The sequence below is a fragment of the Fomitopsis serialis genome, assembly GCF_022376445.1.
Source record: "Fomitopsis serialis strain Sig1Antser10 chromosome Unknown B0H18scaffold_3, whole genome shotgun sequence".
NCBI lineage: Eukaryota > Fungi > Basidiomycota > Agaricomycetes > Polyporales > Fomitopsidaceae > Fomitopsis > Fomitopsis serialis.
Window position 1 is genome coordinate 1651485 of NW_025954963.1, and position 21448 is coordinate 1672932.

Below are 21448 nucleotides of genomic sequence, written 5' to 3' on the forward strand. Positions count from 1 at the left end.
ACTGCCTCGAGCTCCGAGTCGCCTTGGATATTCTTGTGATTATATGGGTGGTGTGCTGTCGATGTAAGTCGGCCATCTATACCATTTGTTTCAGCGGAGCTGACAACAACAGCGTCTTCTCTGGTGGTGGCAGTGGCTCCGGACTCATTGCGACCGACGGCCGCGGCACTAGTGATACTAAACCAAGGCTTTACAAAGATGCACAGGTTCAAACGGCAGCAGACGAAGACCATCCTCCGCTTGCGTTTGTCGGACGAAGGGCTCCTGTGAACCGGTTGCCGTTCGAGCTCTTGACCCAGATATTCCTATTGTATGCGCCCTACACCGCCGTCGACCCGTCGGAGAAGCACCCTGGGTGTCTGGCAGTGGCAGTACACATCAAACACTGGGCTCTGATCAGCCATGTCTGTAAGTACTGGCGGTCTATCGCGCTCGACTTCCCCCTTGCTTGGAGCCAGCTGGTGATCACCCGAAACGCGGACTGGGCCACGGAGCTACTCACGCGGTCGAAGGACGTCCCTCTGGACATCTTGGTTCTGCCTCAGGATTCGTCATCCACACAATCGCCTGCCTGTCAACTGGTCCGCAAGGAACTTCATCGCACACGAACCCTGCACTTCGAGCGGTGCGCCTGGGCCACCCGTCGTAGGTTCAACTCGCTCTGCACAGTCGCCCCGCTCCTCGAATGCCTGTACATCACAAGCGACTCGGTGACCAAGTCTCGGGAAGAATACATGAATGAGCTCCTCGACGACGTGTCCACACTCAGCAAGTCTGTGCCTAGCGTAGGGCCTCGTGCCGGTCTCCGACGTCTCGAGGTTCACGGCTGTGACAAGGGGCCGATGCATCTTGGGCGTAGTGCGTCTACCCTCAGGCACCTCTCAGTTTCTGGCGGCGGTCTCCTGCTTTCAATACACCTGGGTGTCTTGTGGTCGGCATCCAACCGGGGCGACCTTCCACTCGAGACACTGGACCTGGAGGTTAAGCTGAATCAGACGGACTCATCCAACTTCGAGGCACCAATGCACACCCCGTCTTACTTGCCGCATCTCAGGGAACTTCGCGTCAAAGCTAAATACCGCGACTGCGCCACCTTGCTGAACTTTCTGGATCTGGCAGACCTGACAAAGCTCACTGTGGAGGCGATCACCAGCCGCCGGCTAGGGAGCGAAGAGGCATTCGCCGCGGCGCTCTACCCCAAGCTCGCTGCGCTCGGTCCGCTCTCTGCCCTCCGCCTCTATCGAGACGTCTCCAGAGACCCCCTCGCGATCTGCGTCGAAGGCCTGGACGAGTCCTCCACTACAAAATTCACGCTCGTCCTCTCACAGGACCTCGCGCTCGTCCGCGCGGCAGATGGACTCCTCGCGGTCCTCGCTCGCTGTCGCGCCGCGTTCAAGAGCGTCCGGCGACTCTACTTCAAGGACATCATGCTCCCTTTCCCGGCGTGGATCCGAGTCTTCTCGTTCTTCCGCAACGTAGAGGGGCTAGACATCTCCGGCAAGTCCACCATCATCGCGCTGACCATGCACCCGAACGAGCGAGACAGGGAGCACCCGGAGGTGCTCGTCTTTCCCGCCTGCGACGCTCGTGGTGCGCGAGACGCCCTCGACACGACCACCGCTCACGCTTGCACGGACTCGAGACCTGCCGGAGCCACCGAGCCTTTTGGAGTGCTTGTCGGAGTACCTGTGGAGAGGACTGCGTGGGCGCGGGGTGACGGAGCTGTACCTGTGGTCTGCCCGAAGGAAAATCGAAACCCGAGGGATATGGCTCTTCTGCGTCGTTCGGTGCCGATGGTAGCCTGGGACGAGGACGACCAGGCCGAGGGGAACTGGCGCGGATCTGCAGCGGAGACTCGGACTGGGTGGGATCCGCTTGGGGTCCTCCCGCAAGAACAACAGGTGTTCGGACTGAATCATTTGTCTATTAAAACGTCCTGTTCATTGTAAACCTAGTCAGTCATTGGGTATGTTGTTAGTGTAATACCGGTATCATGGTATATAGAAAGCCCATACTATACTGTCTACATTGTAAATTCCTACGTGAGCTCACTGGATCATGTCTTCCTAATCCACTGCGCTACCTCACCACATCACACCCTTCCACGCGACACGGACACTGGATTAACGCTTCAGGGCTACGTATGGGATTGTCTGTAACGTAGTAGGTACACAGGGGGGCGTCAGCATCGCGGGTATGTCAACCGTCATCCGAAGCTAGGGCCAAACACGAGACCAATCGAACCAAACGGAAGACGAAGAAGAGCAAGCAAGTATGTAGCAGACGAACAGCAAAAGCGGGCGGGCGTGTCGAGCAAGTCAGAGTCTGGGATAGTCTGCGAGCGTGGACGGCGGCGAAGGTGAATCGGTCGTTACACATAATATGGAAGGAGAGGGTAACAGTAAGAGGAGCAAGTGTCGCAGGGGCGGGTGTCGGTTGGTGATGGAGTCACCGGGTGATTAGTGCAGGAAGAGACGTCCGCGGCCCTGCATCCAACCTGCAAGCCAAACCTGACGGGTATCCACAGGGTGATGAAGGGCGGCAGCCGGACGAGGGGAGGGGACGGTGGACGACCAGGGCACCGACGCAGACCGACCTGCGACAGATAATGTACAACCAACATAACATGAAGGGGGCGTTAACGAGCGGACGGGAGGCGGGCCGTCCCTGTAGGGCGCGACACCACTCCCAAGTGGAGGCGCCTCCGGAGGGCACCTTAATCTAACGAGCTACGATTGACGTAGCTGCGTTTATGCCGGCGGTGCAGCGGCGGGAGCGCGCGGGGCACGCTCGCGCTCGCGTTCGTGTTCTCGTACGAAGGCACGTCCGTGTCAGTATAGGGGACGGGTAGGCAGGAGGAGGGATTGGTATCGCGGGGGAGCCAGTGGGCTCGATGTCAACGGTGCGGCGGGCGACGGTGTGTGTGGGCGTGACTATGAGGGCGCTGGACGAGGCACCTGACTTTTCGTCGGCCGTGACGGTGTTGCCCGAGCCCATCTGGTTCGCACTTCCGCCGATCGCGGTGACGACGGAGGAGTTGTTCGAGCTGGTGGAATGGTGGGCTTTGTACACGCCGAACGCGACGGCGCAGCAAATGATCTGTGAGGGAACGTGAGTTTGCCTGGAGGGATTGGCGTGATAGGGCTGGCTAGCTTACGATGAGGAGCGTAATGCCGACCACCCACACCCAACGGACGTGGCGGGAAATTCCAGAACTTGTCTTCTTCAACCATACACTATTGACGTCGTTGTTCAGTAGTGTTCTCGAGCGTAGCGTCGCGTCTGCCCACATACCTCTGCTTACCCCTCGTCGTGGTTTCGTCCCTTGCAACCATACTGAACCGCCTCCAAAATTCCTCGCCCTGGCCCCGTCGCGGCAGGAACGCATCTTCCTTCTCACTTCGTAAAATCGGCGTGGTCGGGTTGAACTTGACGTCCCTCTGCGTGCTCGCGGCACTCGCAGGGCGAATGAACGCAGGGGCGATGGGTGTCATGGGCGGCTGGAGCTCGTGCGGTGTGTGCGGGAAGTGCGGGGAGACGGGAGAAGCCTGGCGCTCGACGAGGGTGAGCGGCTTCGGGAAGGCTTGGGACATCTCGGGCGTGGTGGGCGAGCGAGAGCGGCCGTCGAGAGAGGCGACGGCGTCAGGACGCGAGAGGTTGAGGGCAGCCACGGGGGCGGCGTAGCCGGGTCGGGGCGCAGCGAGGGGGATGGGCTGCCGAGGAGGCGAGAGGGCCCTCTTCGGGTCGGCAAAGGGGTTGGTGCCCCTGGGCGCGTTCGCGCCGTCTAAGTACTGGTCATACCTGCAAGTCGGTCAGTGATTAAGTTATGCAATTGTCGTGGACAGTGATGAGAACCGAAGTTAGTGCATTGCAGCCCGCTGCTCTGCCACTTTCCCGAGCGGCGCTGCATGAACATGTCCGGCGACGGATTCCTGCCGCGACAGCCACCAAGGCCATGGACATGGCTGCCGACAGCGCGCCGGATCTGAAGATAGACAACATCCCAGATGACGGCATGCGCAGCTGAGAAAAATCAAACAGTGGCAGTTCAACGTTCAGCCACCACACGGTGGAGATACGCAAGCAAGAGACACGGAATGTACTGCAGGACGAAACGTGAAGGCCGTGTGGTCCCCCGATGCGCCGGCGCGCACGGTGACGTTGGAAGGGACGAAACCTGCGCTCAGATAGATCATCTCGGAGATTTGGGGAGAGCCCGCGGAGACTAACGCGAGGTGTGAAGGCGGACGAGCGCCACGACACCGTCGCCATGCTCAGCAGCAGCGGGGCATACAGACGAGGGCATACACGTATCTGCGCCCTGGCAAGACATCGGCAGCCTATCCTCAGAACCGACTAGCCCTCCATCACAATGGCAGCTCCGCCAGGAACGAACGAGTTGGGACGCGACGTGGGGATGCTTGGAACGACAGAACAAACGGCCAGAGATACATACATGTTGTACGCCGAAGTCCTGTCGTTTGGATTCGGGGGAGGAGGCTGTCTGATTCTGCGAGCTTGTTGAGGCTGTTGCTGGTACACCGAGTCTGGCTCGTCGGTTGCGTAGGGCGGTCGTCCGGCGAGAGGCGGCGTGCTGTAGATGACAGGCTGTGCCATGCACTATCTACGCCCAGACGAGCAGAAAGGAGCGGCGAATAAACGAAGGAGATATAGAGAATGGATGCCTCGGGACACCAAGGCGGGTGGGCGGACGACAGTCGTGGATGGCGGGCAAGATGAGAGGGCGGGCGCGGCCTCCGACGTCTTTGTATTCTCACAACGCTCGGCTATTCGATTCGCACATCAGAAAACAACCGCGCCCGAGCCTCGCAACCCGTGCCCTCGCCCACCTGCACCCCCAACCACCCTCCAGCTTCACAAATACGTATTCTCTCGCAGCGCACTCCCTGCGCACCCGCGTGCGATGTCAATGTTTAATATTCACGCCAGCCAGCGCAGCGCGCAGCCGGCTCCTCGCGCAGCAGCAGCCAATCGCTACGCATCAGCCAATCACATCTCAGGAGTCCCTTCCGTTTCACGAAGTTGCTTATTTTGGACGCATGCCAAGCCCATCCGTTTCCATTCCTGGCTATTTGTGTGCTGCTTTTGGCACGGCGCTCGACGCGTCGCGTCGCGCGTAGACCGCACCGCGTTGACCACGACCATCTCACCCCGACGACCACAATGCCGGCAGTCAAACGGCGGGCAGCCTCGCCTCCCATCGACGAGCGCGACTCGCCAGCGAGTCCTAAGCGTGCACGCACTGAGGACGACGAGGAACACGGCAACCAACGCACGAAGAAGGGCAAGGCGCGCCAGGAGGAGGGCGAAGTTGACATCCAGAAGGACCTCGAAGAGGAGACTCCCGAGCAGGAGGCCCCCGATGAAGATGAGGAAAGAAAGTTTGAGGAGGAGAACGAGGAGATCATCCGAGAGACGATCATGAACAAGGGCAAGACGCAGGGCGTAAGTAGCCACTGCGTTGCGAGCAAATCCGTGTCATGACCTGATGTCGTACCGCAGGGCGTCGCAGAGATGGGCATCATCGAGTCGCTCGAGATGCACAACTTCATGTGTCACAAGTACCTTACGTTACGTTCGGCGCGCAAGTCAACTTCATTATTGGTGAGTGGCCCGAGTTCCGAAGCAGTCCTCCTATTCATGCCCTGCATGCAGGCCACAACGGAAGCGGCAAGAGTGCTGTTTTGTCTGCGCTCACCGTCGCCTTGGAGGCAAGGCCACCGCGACCGGTCGCGGGAACGGCTTGAAGTCGTTCATTCGCGAGGGACAACAGTAAGCCATTCCGACTCACGAAACGGCCTTTTCTCATGTGACAGGGTCTCGGAGGTTACAGTCGTCCTGAAAAACCAGGGCGAGGAGGCCTACCGGCCTAAGGAGTATGGCAAGAGCATCGTGATCACGCGTCGTTTCACGAAGGAAGGGTCGTCGTCGTACAAGATTAAGAACAAGGATGGTCGAGTGGTGTCGACGAAGCGCGAGGAATGTCCACCATCTGTGACCACATGAACATCAGGTCGACAACCCGATGAACATCCTGACCCAAGGTGCGCGCGCTGTTTTCGCACTTTGGCTAGTGGAGACTCACGTTGACAACTGGCAGACGCGGCGCGGCAGTTCCTGAGCGCGTCCAACCCGCGGACAAGTACAAGTTCTTCCTGCGCGGCACGCAGTTGTCGCAGCTGTCCGAGGAATACCAGACCTGCCTCGAGGGCATCCAGAACATGCAGAAGACCGTCAAGCGCAAGTCCGAGGGCCTGCCCGACCTCGAGGAGTCGCTCGAAGAGGCGATGTCGCGCTTTGAGGAGGCCCAGAAGGCGCGTGAGCAGCGCCACAAGGCGGACGACCTCAAGAAGGAGCTTGCCTGGGCGCATGTCGCGTCGAAGGAGGAGGAGCTGGTCTGCGCGCGGCGGAGGCGGCGCGCTTGGCGAGGCGCCTGCCGAAGATCAAGGAGGACATGCAGACTGCGCAGGTACGTCGTCTGTGGCGGACATGAGGGATGTCGATGCTGACAGTTCGGTGTGCAGGCGAAGATCGACGAGGCGTCCGAGAAGATTGCAGCCATCGAGGGCAGCCTGGAGGACATGGGTGACATCCAGCACCTGCTTCAGCAGAAGAAGGGCCTCCAGGACGAGAGCCGCGACAACAGGCAGAAGCTGCAGAAGCTAAAGGTACGTCGGATGGACGGCAGACTCGCACAGCACCTCACGTACTACCACAGGAAGAGGAGAAGCAGATGGACGCGACCGTGCGGCGCTGCACGAAGCTGATCACAGAGTACGACGCGCAAATGAGGCGGAGCGCCAGCGTATCGAGGCGCGGTCGCAGGTGAAGCGCGAGGAGACGGACCGCAAGATCGACGAGGCGCAGCACGCGTTTGATGAGGCCGAGCGGCAACTGAACGCTGTGAAGGAAGAGAAGGAGCAGAAAGAGAATGAGGCGCGGGAGACGGAGACGCAGGGTCAGGAGCTGAAGAGGCAGAAGGACGAGGCGCAGCAGGATGTCATGAACGCGCAGGGCGCACTGCAGCAGTCCCAGGAAGCGGAGAAGAACAAGCTCGCGCCGTATGGGAATAAAATGGACCAGGTCTTGGCGAGCATCGAGCGTATGAACTGGTACGGAAACCGACCGGTGGGCCCATTGGGCTTGTACGTGAAGGTGCAAGACCCCGTTTGGGCGCCATTGATGCGTGTGCAGTTGGGAGGCTTGATGGGTGCGTTTGCGATCACAGATGCGAGGGATCGCGCTCAGCTGGGGCAACTGCTGACCCAGACCAAGTATGTGCTCGTACTCAATGTATGCGTATATTGGCTAATTCCCTGCTTCAAAGCAACCGCAACTCGATCATAATCAGTGAGGTCGATCTCTTCGACTATAGCCACGGCGAGCCTCCGCCGGATATCTTGACCGTGTTGAGGGTGCTTGATGTAAGCACGGCATTGTCGCGGTCCATCCTGCACCGGCTGACGGTTCGGGCACTCGCAGGTCAGCGACCAGTATGTTCTGCGCGTCATGATCAACTCCGCCAGCATCGAGAGCACATACGTCGCGCGTACCCGTGCCCAGCTCGATAACATCCTCCTCGGTACTGGACGAGGTGGGTTTGGTTGGTCCGCGGACCTCTACACTGTCCGACGTTTCCCGTAAGTGACCCCATAGATCAATCCAAGTACGCTCGCTAACGTGAATCTCGATTGTCAAGCGAGGGTGGTGGTTCATCCAACCCGTTGACGATGGTTCCTGGACGCGATCCGAGGCAGCAGCTGTTTGCGAGCAAGGACGCTGCCGGTGAGAAGCGGTATGTAGTGTCTTTGGTTATCTTGTTGTTAGACACTGATAATTGTCTGCAGCCGCCTGCAAGAAGCGTTGCAACAGGCCAACGCGAACTGCGAGGACATCACTGGGAGATTCCAGGCAGCCCACCAGCGATTCGTGCAGCTGAAGCAGGAGATAGGGCGCCTGAACGTGCGTGCCTCGTACTAGCAGTTTCGATGATCTAGCATTGACTAACATATGTGCAGACGCGCGAGAACCAGCTGCATAATCGCTGCAGAGAGCTCAAGTTAACCAGAGATACTCTCCTGCTGGAGCGCAACGAAGAACAGTCCATCACCGTCTCCACCATCGAGGACGCCAAAGTGGTGGGTAGTGTGCTTGCGTATGCGCAGGATTTCTCTGATTTATTCTGCAGGCGATGGAGGCAGAGAAGCAGATGACGATCGAACAGTTCAAGGTGGTTCAGCAGCAGAAGAATGCTATCGACGCAGCGCAGAACGTGCTTCAGGAGAAGATGAATACGTTGCAGAAGCAGATCAATGAGTTCGAGGGCGACAAGAGCACGCTGCAGGTAAGCGATGCGGCGCGTACCTGCCGACCAGTTCGCTGATGCAGGGGCGTATAGAAACAAATTGAAGAACTGTCTATTGAGCGGATGGACGCGCAGAAAGCTACGCAGTACTATGAGACTAAGCTCAAGGAAGAGGAGGACAAGGTCAAAGATGCGCAAACCATTGAAGCCAACGTTCAGAAGGAATTCGAGGTGCGACATTCACGATCTTCCATGCAAGTGATAGTGCTGATCGAGCCTGTAGAATTGGACTGCCAAAGCTCTTCAGTATTGCGCGCGGTGGCTGAACCCACGCAAGGCAGACGAAGTACAGCGTAATCTGGATGCTGTGCAGGCTGCACTCCGAGAGCGCGAGAAGAGGTGAGGTCGAATTGCTACCCGTATATGGATACGCACTCAGTGATCGCAGGCAAGGCGCCTCTGTTGAAGATATGACGATTGAAGTCAACAAGAAGAAAGCAGCGCTCGATACCGCCAAGCGGGACGTCAAGCAGATGCTGTCTCTCATCAGAGTGTGTATTACCGCAGCGGAATCCGTCTCTCGATCTGACCCTGGTTGCACAGGTACTCAAGAATCCATGACGCTTCGTCTGTCCAAGTGGCATCACTTCCGTCGTCACATTGCTTTGCGTTGCAAGGTCTACTTCCAGTATCATCTCTCAAACCGAGGTTACTACGGCAAAGTCCTCTTCGATCATGTTGCGGGAACCTTGCAGCTCAAGGTGAGTCTGCTCTGTCTTTACGTCCGTGACGATGCTAAGATACATTTAGGTGCAAACGGATGACCAGACTCTGACGCAGAACAGTCGTGAGAAAGACCCTCGCTCACTCAGCGGAGGAGAGAAGTCTTTCTCGACGATCTGTCTCCTTCTGTCTCTCTGGGAGTCTATCGGCTGCCCGATTCGTTGTCTCGGTATGTCCCCTTAGCATCCTGCACAATGTATTCATGCTGAGACGTCTGTAGATGAGTTTGACGTCTTCATGGATGCTGTCAATCGTCGTATCAGTATGAAGATGATGGTCCGTATGCATTCCAGCAGTGTGCATAAATGCTGACGGTGTGGTTTACAGATCGACACTGCGAACGCCTCCGATAGCAAGCAATACGTTTTGATTACGCCCCAGGACATGACGAACATAGTGATCGGGAACACCGTTCGGGTGCACCGTATGACGGATCCTGAGCGGGGACAAGGCGTGCTAGCCTTCTCGTAACTTTCAGTTCTTTGACCCTGTTGCCAAGGACGCATTCCTGGCAAAGAATGCATGCCCGAGCATATAGTTGATCTCTCCCTTGCTTGTACATTAGGTTTCCGTTTACTTGCGTAGCGTATCGTCCTGGCAATGAGCTCTTAATCATGATTCAGCCTTTCTGTGTTGTTCCTGTTCGCATGGATACGAGACGGCGCACAGACGGTACTGAGGGTTGAGGATGGTAGTGATGGACAAAAGTTCAATCATCATCATCATCCGATAGTACTGATAGTACTGATTGGACCACTTCATACGGATAGTAGCCGCCATTCCACTCCACCAAGCGTACAACCTCCTCCATTTTACTTATATCACTATCGATCACCGCGTTTTGTGGGTCCAGGAGACGGAGACGCTCAATCTCCGCGCCATTTTCGTATCGTTCCACGAAGGAGTCGAGTAGAGCATCAATGAACTTGAGATCCTTTCGCGAGGAGCGTGCAAATCTTCTCCGATAGTAGTCTTTGGATATAGGCCCCCTGAGGCTCACTTCATCCAGCGTGAGCAGGCGAAGACGTGGAAGTGCGTAGTGGTGATTGATGTGACCCACTGGATCGCTGCATTCTCCTTCGGGACATCGACGCACGAGCATCGCTGGAAGGGCGCGAACGTGCTGAACTTGAAAAAGGCGAACTTCGGTGACCAACGCGGTGCGATCGACGAGATGAGGCCACAATTTTTCCGATGGTAGAGAGCCTTGGAGGATAAGGCAACGGGCTCTATCGATAGGAACCCATTGGCACAATGCAGATATGGCTTCCTCGTCGAACTCGGGACCGCAACTCAACTCCAGGACTGGGGTATGTTCGTCAAGCCAGAAGACAGTAGCATCCTCTATTGGATCAGTTGCAGCGCTGTCGGGGACGCTACGGTAGGCGCGCAAGAAGGTAGTGTAGCCTGTTTGGAATCGTGAACGATTGCTAGGGTGAGGAATCGCCCCAAGATTTGCGCTTTGCAGCCGAGGCGGCAAAGAGCTCGATTTGCGATGCCACCGAACCTCTTGGTATCGCATTGACGCTGAGTTGAGCGAGCGCCGGGGTTTCCATGCTACGAAGGATGCAAGCGCACTGTGCTGCAGTCTCGCGCCAGATTCGTAATGTTCGGATACGAGGCAAATGAGCTGGAGTAGGCAGACTTGGTGTGTGTGCCTCGCCGTAGTAATTCGGTATGAAGGCACCGTCGGTGGCCAATTCTTCCAGACGGGGCATTTGAGCGAGGGCAGCAAGAAATGCGTCCAACTTCATGACGCGGTATGAACTGCCGACAGACAGGCGTGTCAAGCCTGATAGTGAGATGCCTGCCCAGTCCACAGGGCACTTCAAATCCAAGCGACGGAGACGGCAGGTCTCAGGACAGCGTAGAAGTTGGTTTAGAGGGTCAAGTATACCGGAAGGTTTCGTTTCGGAGATGTATAGGTCCTCGAGCAATGGAGCGGGTCCTTCGAGTAGCTTCATAATTTCCGGCGAGTATCCCGGTGCCGCGTCAATCTTCAACGTGCGCATGCGCCTCAGAGACGACAGTGCAATTGATATTAGTTCCTCTGGTAGTGGAGTACCGAATCCAAAGGAGGAGTGGGTTTCGAATGAGATCGCCATGGACAGCGATACTTGATTAGACCGTGCCAAAAACTCGGGAAGCCATTGGCACGACGCGGGTCCCTTTACTGTCAGACGGCTCCAGAGAGCAGGACAGCCAAGTGCAACGAAGCGCCAGCGCCTGCAGACATGGGATACATATATCCATTCGTCGATGTAGGGCAACCTGGAGTGGATGTTGCTTGCGCGGATTCCGGCCACGTGTAGGAAAATTTCAGCGAGGACTTCGGGAGGGAGTGCGGAGATGGGGGATAGATCATTCCACTGCGTCCTGAGATCATATATGCATCTGTAATGATGCGCAATCTTGTCCGCGATCGTTTCGTGGGTCCGGGGCTGCGATTCGAGTGAGGAAACATCTACGTTGTGCCCGATGTTGCTCGCCGCCATGGCCTAAAAACTCCGGTCTTAGTGACTTCCTCTTTCACAATTAAAGAACATACAGCATAGTCCACTATATGCCTGGTGCTTAATAGCCAGTCGGATGCTAGTAAGTTACTGGAGACGGCCACTGGCAAGTTGTGGTACGGGAGCCTGAGAGTCGCCGAGTACTAAGTAGACGCCCACGCTCGCGGTCACGCGATCGCGTGGTGTCGCTACTCACGACAATGGACGGGTCACGGCAACACTATTGGCAGTACTAGTGGGCACCAAGTGGGCACAGGCTTGAAGCTTCATGGTCACAAGAATATGAGAACCATCTCTGTTGCTTCTGCCGGCAGTGGATCTCCCAAAATATGCGCTACAGTTGTCTTGAAATCTGCACGAGCATAGGTGTCTGCGGTCACCGGTGGCACAGTACTAGTACCGTGACTCACAAAATGTGGCATGGCAGTTCCTGGCTATCCAAGCCTATTCTACTACATAAACATAAGACGGATACACCGTACTCTTCCGAATCGCATAATTACTCCTTGAGGTCAGAGGAACTCCCGTCCCATTCCACACAACGCACGACTTCCTTGAGCCGATCCAGATCTGCACTCGTGAAGTTGCAAGGGTGCAAGACGCGCAATTTCTTGATCTCCGCACCAGCTTCGTACCGCTCGATGAAACAGTCAAGCAGTCTGTCAACGTATACGCTCTCCATCGTGGCGCGCTTTTTCGGCCCCCAAAATCCGCATCATCCAGCGTTAGGAGACGGAGACGGGGGAAGGCGAAGTGGCATATGGCGTCTTTGTGATCATGATATGTCGTGGTGTCGTCTGCTTGGAGTACCTTGGGTAGGGTGTCGTTACTCCATTGCGGTCGGTGATAGAGCTGCGAGACTTGCCGTGTATGCCGGCTCAGCACCAGCCACAGCTGGGTTGACAACGACCCGACAAACAGGCAGCGGACCTTTCTAATGGGGGCCAGTTGGAATAATTTTGTGAAGAGGTCTTCCGCCGGTTTCGCTGTTGGAGACCACTCGAGACGGAGGTCGAAATTAGGCGTGTAGTGTATTGTGCCGTCCCTATCCAGGATTTGCGGGGCACCACTGGCTCTGTCGATGTCTTCGGTGCATGCACATAGTCGCTTAGACCACATGTCAACAGTCAGCGTACGGAGTGTGCCTAAGCTGCGCATCTTCATAGCAAGGGCTTTGGATAATGATGTGATCGGCGCCTCCTTCGAATTATACAATTCAACGGAGAGGCGTGTCAAGGATGGGGTGTTCAGTTGGCCAGGAGGGACGTGCAGCCATGCACATACTCGCCGATTCGCAGGTACTGCAGGTGAGGTAATGCAGCAGTGGTACTCGCCGGGAATATCCCTTGGTGAGGCCGCGGGAATGCACGTTCGATCACGAGCTCTTCGAGGAGAGGTATACGGGTGAGAGTCTCAAGCAGTGTGTCGGGAGTCGGGTAAGTATCATAGCGGCTCACTTGACTGATCGTCAAGTGGGTCAAACGTGGCAGCGAGATCTGGCTAAACCTCAGCAGGAATGTGTGCAGCTCCAGTCGCCGGAGATTGTGGGTTCGGGATGATGCATAAGCCGCTGGACGAATGGGTAGACCTCATCGCACAGCAACATATGGCTGTCACTCCGGAGGATGAGTGATTCGAGTCGAGGGCGGGTCCATCGAGTAGCTGAAAGACACTAGTGTCGCAGTTCGCTATCGGTGTCGTGATAGACAGCACGCGAATACGTGCCAGGTGCGAGAGAACCAAGCGTATCGCGCTCTTCTGCGGGATTCAAGCGAGTTGTACGTCGTGTACCTGTGGTGAGGGAGACTGACAACGAGGTTCTCTGGGATCGCTCCAAAAGCGCGCCCATCAATTCGCTTGCTTCCCGACCAGCAAGTGATTCCACAGGCATGACAGCCTAGTGCCACAGCACGCCAGTGCTTGCAAACTGGGAGACCAGATCCAGCGGTACCAAGGCTCCCGATCTGGGGCGGGTGCCCGCGGCGCCATTCAGCCATGTGCAAGAATATCGCGCTTAGTACCTCTGCAGGAAGCTTGGCGACAGGTGCGAGTGTATTCGGCGCGTCTTCAGTTCGATAATGTAGCGTGAATAGCGAGCAATTTCGTCGTCGATTGCCTGTCGGATCTGTGATGCAGAGAGCTCTGAGCTCTCCGAGTCGTGGCCAATGCCCATGACGAGAGACCTAGGTAACCATTAGACTCGGAGGTACGGTCCACAGTAGACAGTGGAGGCATACATTGACTGTTTGAATTCCCGTGCTGCTTCTACGACAGCGAGCGGTGACTCTATGTCTTGCGCCGTGGTGGTTATAGCGAATTATGGCTGTGGCTTGGTTGTGGCGAATTCGAACATTGTGAGGGTCGAATCAAGATCCGACAAACGATCCGATCTGACATGCGACGATCTCGATCTCTCCTCCAGCCACGGCCACGACCCCCTCCCCCGACGGGCCAAAGCCTGAGAGCCTCATTGAAAGGAGGATTTGGCAATTGCCTGGAAACTGCGATAGCAAGAAGGACACCACTATAGTGAAGTGAGCCAAACAGACCCGATTTGCGTCTGCAGGTGCATCGTGGATGGTCCTCGAGTCTCGTCATGATCTCCCAAACAATCCGCAAGTCGACTCGGAGACCATGCAGTGCATTGTTTGCGAACTTAACTGTTCAGGTTTCTGTATGACAACCCGAAATGTACGAAGGGAGATTAGAGGATTATGTGATGAATCGATGACACCTCGCAGACATCACGCAAGAATTCGTACGCGTGCATTTTAATATACTACTGCGACTTTCACTACTATACCAAAGGTATCACCACGCATGCGAAGTCTCCACAACAACATTCATCCCAAACGCACCGAGCGCGTTCATCTCGTTCGTCGTCTCCACGATGATCTTGAACCGTCCTCGACACACTTCCCCTTGCCGTTGCTATTCCCATCCTCGTCCTGAGTATCCTGACACTCACAGTATACACCGTCGACAGGCTGCTCAATACGTGGTACGCCTTGCCTTCCGGCGCGTCCCCACCGGCGGTCAGCCGCGTGAAGCATGACAACCTCGATATCCTGTGCATGACCATCCGTCAGCATCCAATTCGGACCACACGGTTCGAAGTCTTGTAGACAAAGGGAAGAAGGCACTTACGGCGCACTCCTCAAGACGAGCTTCCCGCATATCTTTCGAACGATCGCCGCATCCGCATCCTTCCTGCCTGCCACGACCGCGTACCCGCCGCAAAACTCGAAGCGCTCTCCCGGCTCGCGCTCGCGCCACTCGACAACGCTCTGCTCGACCGCCTCGAAAAACGCTTCCTCCGTCTGGAACTCGGGCACATTCTCCCACACGCGTCGGATGTTTACGTTAGGCACGGAGGCCTTAGCCTGCGCGCGGCGGGGCTTCTGTGTCTGCACTTTCACGTTCACGCCTACATCCACGTCCATCGTGTCGTCGGTCGACACAGGCTCAGGACCGGCCTCGGACGAGGATGCCTGTGCGCGTGCGGGGGCCGCGCTCGCGGACGACGCGGTCACGCCTGGGGGGGTTTCAAACCGCGACAGAAGGGAGCTCACGCGCGCAGTGCGCTCCTGACGCTCCTGGTGGTACTTGCGCTGGTACACACGCGACTTCTCCCTGCACTCCACGCAATTCTTGTAGCGGCCGTCCCGCAGCTCGAGCGCGCGGTGGCACGTCTTGCAGTGGGTAGACTCGGAGAGCCTGGGAGCGAACGCAGCGAGCAGCTCGGCTGTGGCGACTGAGTCGTTGTCGGACGAGTCGGTGGGCAGAACGATTGCGGGCCTGCGAGAGGAAGAGGCAGCTTCGGAGGCGTGCGAGACCTTTCGCGCTTTGGGCTGTGCGCTTGTGCCTGTGAGCTGGGGAGACCTGGGCCTCTTGCTTCCTGTTGATGGGGCGTCCAGCTGCGTGGTGCGGTGGACGATAGCAGACTTTCCGATAGACTTGATCCTGACGAGAGTATGAGAACGAATGTGGTGTGCAATGTGCGAAACGGGACCGACCTATTTGCACTTGAGCTACTCCCCTTAGCTACAGCGGCAGATGAGGTCGCTGGAGTCTTCGACACCTTACGCGACGTGCTGGAGCTGGCACCGGACACCGACGTCGATGGGAGGATACTTGATCGATGAGAAGATACAGCTTGTTTGTGTGACGCATGGCCTCGCGATTGTTTGTCTGCCTGGGTTTTCTCCGTGAGCAACTTCGGGACTGAGACGGAGAGTTGGTGCATGGCGGTCGTCCGAGGTGCCACAGGCTTTAGGAGCCGCTGCTCCGCCATACCAAGAGATGTCCGCTGTGGCTTTGCGCTCGCCACAATCTGCTCCCTGCGAGGAAGGGGCTTGGATGCTTTGGGTTTCCGGCCCGATGTATGAGACGTCGGCGGAGTGTCCGAGTTCTGTATGGGAGAGACGGACCGGGTGGGTGATGAGCTCTCGATGGAGGACGGTGAGACTGAGCGAGTGCGCGACGACGAGGCACTAGGTTGTGCAGATTGCCTACTCGCCAGCAAGGCGGTCTTGAGACCACTGTTTTTGTGTTCCTTCGTAGCATGCACCCTTACACGCGCAGAGTTGACATGCGAGTACCCGCATGGGCAACGCATCTCTTGCGTTTTGATTTCACGCTCAATTTTGATCTGCTTTGCTGTTGGTGAAACACGGATTAGTGAGCGAGAAAGAGCGAAGGACTCCATGGCATTGGAGAAAGAGCAGCAAAACATATCAAGAAGTCGCCACTCTCGATGGCTTGAAGCCTCAATGGGATCTTAGTGAAACGACAGAGTGGTATGGCAACACAGTTGGGCACAAAGGCCACCGGGATGATGTGCTCGCCATGCAGCCTTAGCTGCCTAACTGGGCTAATGACAATAAACAGATACAAAGTTATTTGACTACGGAGTCGTTGAAGTGAACGACATCTATCTCTTCTCCTCGGGCAGAGGACGATTCAATCGCATAGCCATCTCTTCGGGCTGAGCGCGTCGGACAGGAAACAGACAACTCACCTCCATACCATATAGTCGTCGTCGCTCCATGCACGTTTGAAACATGCGATCCCATGGTGTGAGTGACCGCCTTCTGGTCTGGGCCAGTCGCGACGTATGTGCAGCCGGCGTATACGCAGGGTTTGCGTACCGTCGACGTGCTGGGTGCGGCGGCAGACGACTGCACGAGCACCGCGCGAGCCGTGGCTTGCACATGCCGGCTCATGAGGCTAGCGTGAGCACCGGGAGGAGACTGAGTCGGGCGAGGCTGCGAGACCGTTGGAGTTGAAGTCCAGGAGACGCAGACTCGAAGGCCGCTACTCGCGTCGGTCCACACGCTCCACGTGACCGCCGCGTACCGCTCACACCACGACGCGTCGGACGTCCACGTTGGCGACAGGCATACCCTTCCTTGACGCTCTCATCCACGACCAGTCGGACCACGACTTCCCACCCTCTACACGGTGGTGCCGGCCAGGCCAGGCCGACTTCTCATACAATATTTCTTGTCTACGATTCTGGGCTACTCTCTTGCCTTCACCATCTCGCACAACGAAGCCGGAGAGGTGTCAAGTGATGGCTCAGCCATTGCGCCCGAGACCGGTGCCCCGCATCCTCATCTTTTCCTTCTTCCGGTCGCGCTGTGGCTCTTGCTGCGGCCTCTTCTTGACCCTTCGCCGCCGCTGCCTGCCCTATATGCGTCTTTGGGCTTCTCGATACTCGCACTCTTGGGCGCGTTGTACTTCATTCCTTTGCTCGGGAACACCTTCGTGCGTGCCAGCCTCAAGGGCCGTGATCTCCTCAAAACATACGATGATCCTATGTATGTGCCCACTAGACCTACTGTTCGCCTCGACTGAACGAACTCGTGTAGACCGGAGTCCCTTGGGCTCGTTTGCGCATCAATATATATTCTGCTGTTAATCCTATTTATCCCATTCGCCTTCTCCGACTTCTTCAATAGTCAGTATGATCAAACAAGGAAGCTGCGGGAGGGTCTGGTCATCAATGAGTTCCCGCACCACCAGGTAAGCAGCGTCTGCACGACCAGTTTCGTTCGTTTGTCGTTGCTGCGGGCTGGGCATAAAGCTCTGGAAGCATCAGCTTGCAACTCAGTTGTGTCGTGAATTAGAGAATCGCTTACTGACTGTTGTTCGTCAGCTATCTGTCTACCTCTCATCATTACTATCCCTCCTAATGGCGACGATGCTCGGCTTCCTCGACGACGTCTTTGACATCCGATGGCGGCACAAGCTACCGATTCCAGTGATTGCATCTATACCACTCCTGATGGTCTACTACTCCGAGCGCGGCGCAACTGACGTTGTCGTGCCGATCCCATTGCGATGGCTCTTGGATCATTGCTGAACCTCGGTATGTAGTGTTCACTCGAGCCGATCACATGAACCTGAATATATGCGCCTAGGACCGCTGTACTATGTTTATATGTCCCTGTTATCCACGTTCTGCACCAACAGCATCAACATCCTCGCGGGGATCAATGGCTCAGAAGTGAGCCAAGCGTTGATCATCGCACTGTCGGTCATCTTGAACGACCTGCTGTACCTCCCCTGGCCGATAGACTTCCGTATCCCTTTGCACTTGCTTGGTCGTGGCAGGGAGCTGGAAGTAGGCGGCGTATGGAGCGCAGGAATGTCATACGGGAGCAAGGTACTCGTTGAGCGACACCTATTCAGCCTGTACTTTATGCTCCCGCTCGTGGGCGTATGTGCTGGGTTCATGTATCACAACTGGTACGTTTCTTGCGCCTCGTCCTATCTAAACATGCCTGCTCATCTCATATATATAGGTATCCAGCGCGAGCTTTCCCTGGCGACACACTATGCTATGTGACGGGCATGGCCTTCGCGGTTGTAGGGATTCAAGCTCACTTTTCCAAGACACTCCTTCTGCTCTTCCTGCCTCAGATCTTCAACTTCGTCCTCTCCTGCCCGCAGCTATTCGGCCTCGTCCCCTGCCCACGTCACCGCGTACCCAGGTCTGTCTCGCTTGTCATCTCCGCGACCCTCTCATTGACTAACAGACTATTTCCCATTGCGCAATGCAGGTTCGACGCGGAGACGGGCCTCCTTTACCCGTCGACGGCATCCTTCAAGGAGCACACGCCCTCGCGTCTCGCCACAATCGTCCTGCGCGTCTTCGCAATTCTAGGCTTCGTACGGCTCACGGAGGATCCCAAGACAGGCGTGATCTCGGAAACAACCAATTTGACGATCCTGAATGTATTCCTCCTCCGATTTGGCCCGATGCGCGAGGACAGCCTCGTGAGGGTGCTGATCGCGACGCAGGTGCGTTCTTGTCCAGCTGAGCGTGCATGGAAGTTGTATGGTGCTCATGTGATTGTATGTGACGTATTGTTGTTGCAGGTGGCGGGGAGCGTGTTTGCGTTCGTCGTGCGGTACGGGCTCGCGGGGCTGGTGTACGACGGCAACAGGCGGTGATCCATGATAGCAATGATGATGCGCGTGTGCCTTGGAACTCTCGGGCTGTGCGCCGACTTGTGTCTCTTAGTGCGGGGCTCCGCGCGGGACACCCCAGAGCGTACGGGTGCCATTGTTGATGTGCTGACCCGTACGTTAGTCCAGGACGCGATCGAGATTTCCTCGTCTGGGCTGCCTACAAACCCCGCAACGCTCACAGGCCGATCCGCGTTTGCTCGTCTGGTGGCGGCGAGACTGGGCTTCGGGGCTTTCGGACGTGTCGTCCAGGATGACCTGGGGAAGGCGGACGGTGCATGGCTAGGTTATGTCCAACTATGAATTTCAGTTGCTTCGTTTCCGTTAGACCGACTGCTTCCTTTGTGAGGAGTTCCGGTCAATGTCCGCGTGTTGATTCAGGCCGTTGACGCCTGAGCGGGACTCGAGTCTGAAGCTCGTTGAACTGGTGAGTGCTCACTCAAATAACTCATGCGCCTGCGCACGAACATGGCGATAGAGCGTATAAACGGCGGGCGACGCTCCCACTGGCAGTCCAGGGCAGGCCAGTGACCGCGGTATGCGTTCCCCGCGTTCCCCTTACCTTTACCCCGCAGATTTCGGGGCAGACGCCGCGTCGGCCGAAGGACCGAAGGGATGCGCCCGTAACTGCGCGCACCGGCGCAGGGAGCGTTGAGTCGCCGAGTGCGGGGCGGAGGCGGGACCAAGATTGGGCGCCTAGGACGTCTACCCCGCACTCGGAAAAGGTTTAGCCTCCCTTATATGGTATGTCAGGCCAATCACATGCGCGCCCGTCCCCTCCAGATGATCGGTTCTAGACGAAGCGGTGGTGCAGGACAGGTCCTTAACATGCCTGGTTTGCAGGAGCGCAACCGCCCGAGATCCCCTCCTCTTCCTTGGAGTCCCCCCCTCTCATTTGCACTTGACAGACGACCGCCATGACCAACGAACGCGCTGCTTTCCAGGCTGAGGTTGCTCGCGTTGAGCAGTGGTGGAAGGTTGGTGGGCTCCTTTGTTGAATGGAGTGGTTTTCTCATTGACCGCGTCATAGGACTCGCGCTTCAACCGCGTGAAGCGACCGTACACCGCCGCACAAGTAGTCTCGAAGAGGGGGACGTTGCCCATCTCATACCCCTCCGACGTGCTCGCGAAGAAGCTCTGGGCATCTCTGTCGGAGCACTACAAGAATGGGACACCGTCGCACACATACGGCGCGTGAGTGACACCGAACGCGGACGAGGTTCCGTACTGACACTTCTGCGCAGACTCGACCCTGTGCAAGTGACCCAGATGGCAAAGTACCTCGAGACCGTCTACGTCTCCGGTTGGCAATCATCGAGCACGGCGTCGAGCTCAAACGAGCCAGGCCCAGATCTTGCGGGTAAGTCTCTTTGCGTTGCTCCGTGGTTCTGAGGCTTAACTAAGGCGTCCTAGACTACCCCTCGAACACCGTCCCCAACAAGGTCGAGCATCTCTTCATGGCACAACTGTTCCACGACCGCAAGCAGGCCGAGGGGCGATCGGAACTGTCCGAGGCCGAGCTCGCGAACACGCCGACGATCGACTACCTCCGCCCCATCATCGCCGACGCCGACACCGGTCACGGCGGCCTCACCGCAACCATGAAGCTCGCGAAAATGTTCGTCGAGAAGGGCGCCGCGGGCGTGCACATCGAGGACCAGGCTCCGGGTACGAAGAAGTGCGGGCACATGGCGGGCAAGGTACTCGTGCCCATCCAGGAGCACCATCACCGGCTCGTGGCTATTCGCTTGCAGTTCGACATCATGGGCGTGAACAACCTCGTCATCGCCCGCACGGACTCCGAGGCTGCGACCTTGATCACGACGAACGTGGACGAGCGCGACCACGCGTTCATCCTTGGTTCGACGAACCCTGACCTGCGGCACCTCAACACTGTGCTCACGAGGCCGAGCGGACAGGCAAGACGGGGCCCGCCCTGGAGGCGCTCGAGGAGCAGTGGTTGGCCGCTGCGAAGTGCCAGCTGTTCCCCGAGGTACTTGCCAACGCCCTCAAGGCGCAGACAAGCGCCAATCAGGTCAAGCTCGAGCAGTTCCATCGGCGCATCGCTCACCTCTCATGGCCTGACGCCATCACCGTTGCGAAGAAGGAGTTCGGCCTGAGGAGCGTGCCTTTTGGGACTGGGACGCGCCGCGGACACGCGAGGGCTACTACCGCTACCAGGGCGGCACGCAGTGCGCCGTGAACCGTGCGATTGCGTTCGCGCCGTACGCGGACCTGCTCTGGATGGAGACGAAGAAGCGATCTACTCGCAGGCGAAGGAGTTCGCGGATGGCGTGCACGCCGTCTACCCCCAGCAGTGGTTGGCGTACAACCTGAGCCCGTCGTTCAA

General features: G+C 57.2%; 9 protein-coding genes across 9 annotated transcripts; 4 read left to right on the top strand and 5 right to left on the bottom strand.

Annotated features, from left to right (window-relative positions):
• Positions 1–43: 43 nt before the first annotated feature.
• On the top strand, positions 44–1949 carry B0H18DRAFT_1114039 (uncharacterized protein; the record flags this gene model as incomplete). Its single annotated transcript, XM_048033060.1, has 2 exons — positions 44–63; positions 113–1949. 2 exons carry the CDS (start codon positions 44–46, stop codon positions 1947–1949), a joined length of 1857 nt encoding a protein of 618 aa, XP_047900047.1.
• Positions 1950–2821: 872 nt separating this feature from the next.
• Positions 2822–4750, bottom strand: B0H18DRAFT_329359 (uncharacterized protein). The gene is made up of 3 exons (XM_048037621.1): positions 4457–4750; positions 3158–3801; positions 2822–3099 (listed from the first exon to the last, which is right to left on the bottom strand). The coding sequence occupies exons 1-2, from the start codon at positions 4615–4617 to the stop codon at positions 3237–3239; spliced, it is 726 nt and encodes a 241-aa protein (XP_047900048.1). The 5' UTR covers positions 4618–4750; the 3' UTR covers positions 2822–3099; positions 3158–3236.
• Positions 4751–5184: 434 nt separating this feature from the next.
• B0H18DRAFT_950877 (P-loop containing nucleoside triphosphate hydrolase protein) lies at positions 5185–9580 on the top strand (the record flags this gene model as incomplete). The annotated part of the gene is made up of 22 exons (XM_048041983.1): positions 5185–5466; positions 5524–5625; positions 5738–5793; positions 5838–6004; positions 6035–6065; positions 6122–6416; positions 6546–6689; positions 6740–6826; positions 6847–7295; positions 7349–7445; positions 7504–7661; positions 7721–7816; positions 7869–7983; positions 8040–8159; positions 8210–8365; positions 8420–8557; positions 8610–8725; positions 8775–8877; positions 9004–9087; positions 9137–9278; positions 9330–9385; positions 9437–9580. 22 exons carry the CDS (start codon positions 5185–5187, stop codon positions 9578–9580), a joined length of 3138 nt encoding a protein of 1045 aa, XP_047900049.1.
• Positions 9581–9725: 145 nt separating this feature from the next.
• Positions 9726–10368, bottom strand: B0H18DRAFT_329408 (uncharacterized protein). The gene is made up of 2 exons (XM_048037622.1): positions 10170–10368; positions 9726–10108 (listed from the first exon to the last, which is right to left on the bottom strand). The coding sequence occupies exons 1-2, from the start codon at positions 10195–10197 to the stop codon at positions 9819–9821; spliced, it is 318 nt and encodes a 105-aa protein (XP_047900050.1). The 5' UTR covers positions 10198–10368; the 3' UTR covers positions 9726–9818.
• A 171-nt stretch (positions 10369–10539) lies between these two features.
• B0H18DRAFT_1206927 (uncharacterized protein) lies at positions 10540–11718 on the bottom strand (the record flags this gene model as incomplete). Its single annotated transcript, XM_048036196.1, has 2 exons — positions 11658–11718; positions 10540–11607 (listed from the first exon to the last, which is right to left on the bottom strand). The coding sequence occupies exon 2, from the start codon at positions 11602–11604 to the stop codon at positions 10540–10542; it is 1065 nt and encodes a 354-aa protein (XP_047900051.1). The 5' UTR covers positions 11605–11607; positions 11658–11718.
• Positions 11719–11977: 259 nt separating this feature from the next.
• B0H18DRAFT_975034 (uncharacterized protein) lies at positions 11978–13977 on the bottom strand (the record flags this gene model as incomplete). The annotated part of the gene is made up of 8 exons (XM_048044039.1): positions 11978–12313; positions 12433–12822; positions 12903–13192; positions 13227–13380; positions 13430–13482; positions 13508–13635; positions 13665–13804; positions 13858–13977. Coding segments are annotated over 7 exons (1347 nt in total), but the record flags the coding sequence as incomplete, so codon positions are not given.
• Positions 13978–14331: 354 nt separating this feature from the next.
• B0H18DRAFT_975035 (uncharacterized protein) lies at positions 14332–16739 on the bottom strand. The gene is made up of 3 exons (XM_048044040.1): positions 16643–16739; positions 15639–16281; positions 14332–15585 (listed from the first exon to the last, which is right to left on the bottom strand). The coding sequence occupies exons 1-3, from the start codon at positions 16695–16697 to the stop codon at positions 14766–14768; spliced, it is 1518 nt and encodes a 505-aa protein (XP_047900053.1). The 5' UTR covers positions 16698–16739; the 3' UTR covers positions 14332–14765.
• Positions 16740–17220: 481 nt separating this feature from the next.
• On the top strand, positions 17221–19468 carry B0H18DRAFT_975038 (glycosyl transferase family 4-domain-containing protein; the record flags this gene model as incomplete). Its single annotated transcript, XM_048044041.1, has 7 exons — positions 17221–17444; positions 17496–17649; positions 17673–17676; positions 18048–18375; positions 18432–18620; positions 18690–18930; positions 19009–19468. Coding segments are annotated over 7 exons (1215 nt in total), but the record flags the coding sequence as incomplete, so codon positions are not given.
• A 406-nt stretch (positions 19469–19874) lies between these two features.
• Positions 19875–21379, top strand: B0H18DRAFT_975042 (isocitrate lyase; the record flags this gene model as incomplete). Its single annotated transcript, XM_048044042.1, has 6 exons — positions 19875–20075; positions 20129–20292; positions 20343–20458; positions 20512–20993; positions 21023–21223; positions 21262–21379. Coding segments are annotated over exons 1-6 (1141 nt in total), but the record flags the coding sequence as incomplete, so codon positions are not given.
• Between the last annotated feature and the right edge of the window lie 69 nt (positions 21380–21448).